Source organism: Grampus griseus (assembly GCF_964374135.1).
Source record: "Grampus griseus genome assembly, chromosome: 17".
Classification (NCBI taxonomy): Eukaryota; Metazoa; Chordata; class Mammalia; order Artiodactyla; family Delphinidae; genus Grampus; species Grampus griseus.
In genome coordinates, this window is record NC_139011.1 from 1,758,725 (window position 1) to 1,761,556 (window position 2,832).

A 2,832-nucleotide genomic window follows, 5' to 3' on the forward strand; every position below is an offset into this window, starting at 1 on the left:
GGAGGCGGACGGGCGGTCACTGTGCCCGCGGACACACCAGGCTCAGAATCCCCCTGGCGCCAGGGAGCGTGTGCGCCCAGGCCTCTGCGGTGGTGCTGTCATCGCCCCTTTTCCATCGCAAAGCAGGACCCCCTGTGCCATAGGTGAGGTGAGAGGGGCTCAGATCCAGGAGGGACAGCCCGGAGTCGCCCCCCCGCAGTAATTCCTCATGCTCTTGCCCACTGCCACGCAGCGTGTCGGCAGGTGTCAGCAAGGCAGGACACCACAACCTGGGGCTCAGGCCCAGGGCTTTTCCCTGGGACCGCGGTTGACTCACCCTCCACACCCAGCCACCTGGAAGGTTAGCCTTCAGCTGGGCCTCTCATTTGCAGACTAGGGATTTGAGACCCAGAGGACAGAAGGGTTTTCCCAAGGTCACACGGCTGTCAAGAGGAAGAGCTGATTCTGGAGCCCAGTTTGTAGGAGTCCAGGTCTTGGCTTTTCCTGCGACCCTGGGGTAGCTCTGCCTTTATATACAGCTGCTCATGTTTATGGGATGTCCGCTTGGTGGACGGATGGATGGGTAGATGGATGGAGGGATGGAGGGACTGAAGGATTGGAAGGGTATATACACAAGTGGGTGGATGGATGGACGGATCGAGGATGGGTGGTTGATGGACGGGTGATGGAAGGATGGATGGGTGGTTGATGGACGGGTGATGGAAGGATGGATGGATGGAAGGATGGATGATGGACGGGTGCTTTGAGGATGGATGGCTGAGAGATGAACACGTGGATGGATGGATGGATGGCTGTAAGGAAGAAGGATGAAAGGAAGGAAGGAGGTGGACAGATGGAGGGACGGATGGGTGCTTGATGAGCAGACAGATGGGCGGATAGATGAGGGGATGGATGAGTGGGTGCATATGTGTAGGTAGACAGATGGGCAGACAGGAGGGGCGGTAGATAATGGCCAGCTTGGGTGGGTGGGTGGATGGACAGACAGATGGCAGCATGGTGGTGGCACCTTGGCTTTGGAGCTGCCAGGTTGAAGTTTTACCTTGACGTTACTGGAGGACGTCTTTCGCCCTCTGAGTCTTGGTGTCCTAGCGAGGGCGCTGCTGCCCACTGCAGAGGGGCCCCGCGAGACCTAAATAGCTGCGTGGGCAGAGGGCCTCGTGCAGGTGGAGCTCCCTGGCATTGCCCCGGTCCTGGCTGGCGAAGGCTCACGTTTCCTGTCTCCCTCTGCCAGCCGACGAGGACGAGGCCCCCGGCTGCCTATGGCTACCCCTGCGGACGCTGGATGGGCCGAGCCTGCCTGAAGCTGATCCCCTGGACCCCCGAGGAGCCCTCCCTGCGTCCCCCTCCTCACCCTCCCCGCCCGCCTCCCCGGCCTCGGCACCCCCCGCGGCCACATTCCCCGGGGCCTCCCGGCCCTCGCCGCCCTCCTCGGTAGCACCCCAGCCCCCCGGGAAGCCCACAGGGCCTGAGGCCTCGGACGTGGAACGGCGGCTGCTGGACTCGCAGCGGCAGCAGGGCGCCCTGCTCAGCTCCTGGTCCCAGCAGCAGAGTGCGCTGATGGCCCAGCAGAACCTGCTGCTGCAGCGGCTGGCCGAGCAGAGCCAGCGGCTGGCCGACGGCGTCGAGGCCCTCAACCGGACCCTGGAGAGGCTGGTGCAGGCCCTCCCGCCCCGGGGCGCCTCGCCCGCAGTCCCAGATGGCTGCCCTGGGGGCGGAGCAGCCTGCAGGCCAGCTGGAGGCTCCCAGGGCAGCCCCCAAGGCAGCCACACAGGCCAGGAGGTCTTCTCGGGGATGATCCTGAAGGTGGAGGAGGAGATCTAGGGTCCAGACCCCGTGGGCCGCGCGCAGAGCAGGGACTGCAGTCCTGCCCCTCTGAGGGGCAGAGATGGGGCCTCGATGGAGCCCGAGAGGATGCGGGACTTGGCCTGTGGTTGCCCCTTCCGTCCTGCCGTTGTCCGTGGGCCTGTGACGCGAACGGAGGGCTGGGCTGAGGTCTACTCAGGGGTGACGCCGGTGGGCGGACCGAGCTCCCTCCGCTCCCATCCCGTGTTCCGACCGTCGGGGCGAGTGCTGTGGAGTGCAGAACGGGGCGCCTCTCGGCGGGCAGTGGGTGAGCGGAGCTGCGGGAAGAAGCACGCAGAGCACAGCTCCCCCAAACCACTGCCTCGGGTGTGGGCCCTGGAGTGTGGCTCTGCTGGGCACCCAGAAAGCCCCCGGCGTGTGCCCTGGAGTGACTCCTGGAAGCCCGCCTGCTGCGTGGGCGTACGGACTGAGGGGGCTGGACCCCTGCATCCTCTTGATTCCGCCCGGAGGGAACCACGCCCTGTGGGCCTGCGGTTATTTCTCTCAATTTTATGCCTGCGGTGTGGGGTGTATATATGTATGTGAACATATGCTCGTTGGTACTGGATGGGGTGGGATGCCATTTTATACCTGTCGACTTTTCTTGGAAAAAGATATTTTTCTCATATAAGCATAAAATAACAACAAAAAAAGGCAGTGATGATAAGGAGGGTGATGCTGACAGGAAGTGAGATGGAGCCCGTCTGTCTGCGCCTGGGCTCTGCCTCTGCCCTTGGCCGGCAGGCAGCCCTGATGCCCCCCGCCGGTGTCAGATCCGCCTCACCTGTGACTCCTGGCCCTGTGGGGTCCCTCGGGGCTGGCCCCAGCTCCTGGCCCTGCCAGGCAGGGCACAGGGGCTCAGCGCACAGTTCGGGTGGCTGTTGGGGTCCTCGTGGCCCTGGGGCTGTGCCACCTCCAGCTTCCCCTTGGCCTCCTTCTCCAGACTCGTGATGAAAGCCTTTTCCGGAAGCAAGAGGCTGAGGTCCTGGC

The 2,832-nt window shown here is 63.7% G+C and overlaps 1 protein-coding gene across 1 annotated transcript in view; it reads left to right on the forward strand.

Moving 5' to 3' along the window:
- TSNARE1 (t-SNARE domain containing 1) overlaps positions 1 to 1,821 on the forward strand; it is a gene marked incomplete at its 3' end in the record, with an annotated part of 79,827 nt that extends 78,006 nt beyond the window's left edge. Inside the window, exons 13-14 of the mRNA XM_082675309.1 lie at positions 1,232 to 1,337; positions 1,436 to 1,821. Of these exons, the coding sequence (XP_082531435.1) occupies positions 1,232 to 1,337; positions 1,436 to 1,821 (492 nt within the window). The remainder of the gene's footprint in view (positions 1 to 1,231; positions 1,338 to 1,435) is intronic.
- Between the last annotated feature and the right edge of the window lie 1,011 nt (positions 1,822 to 2,832).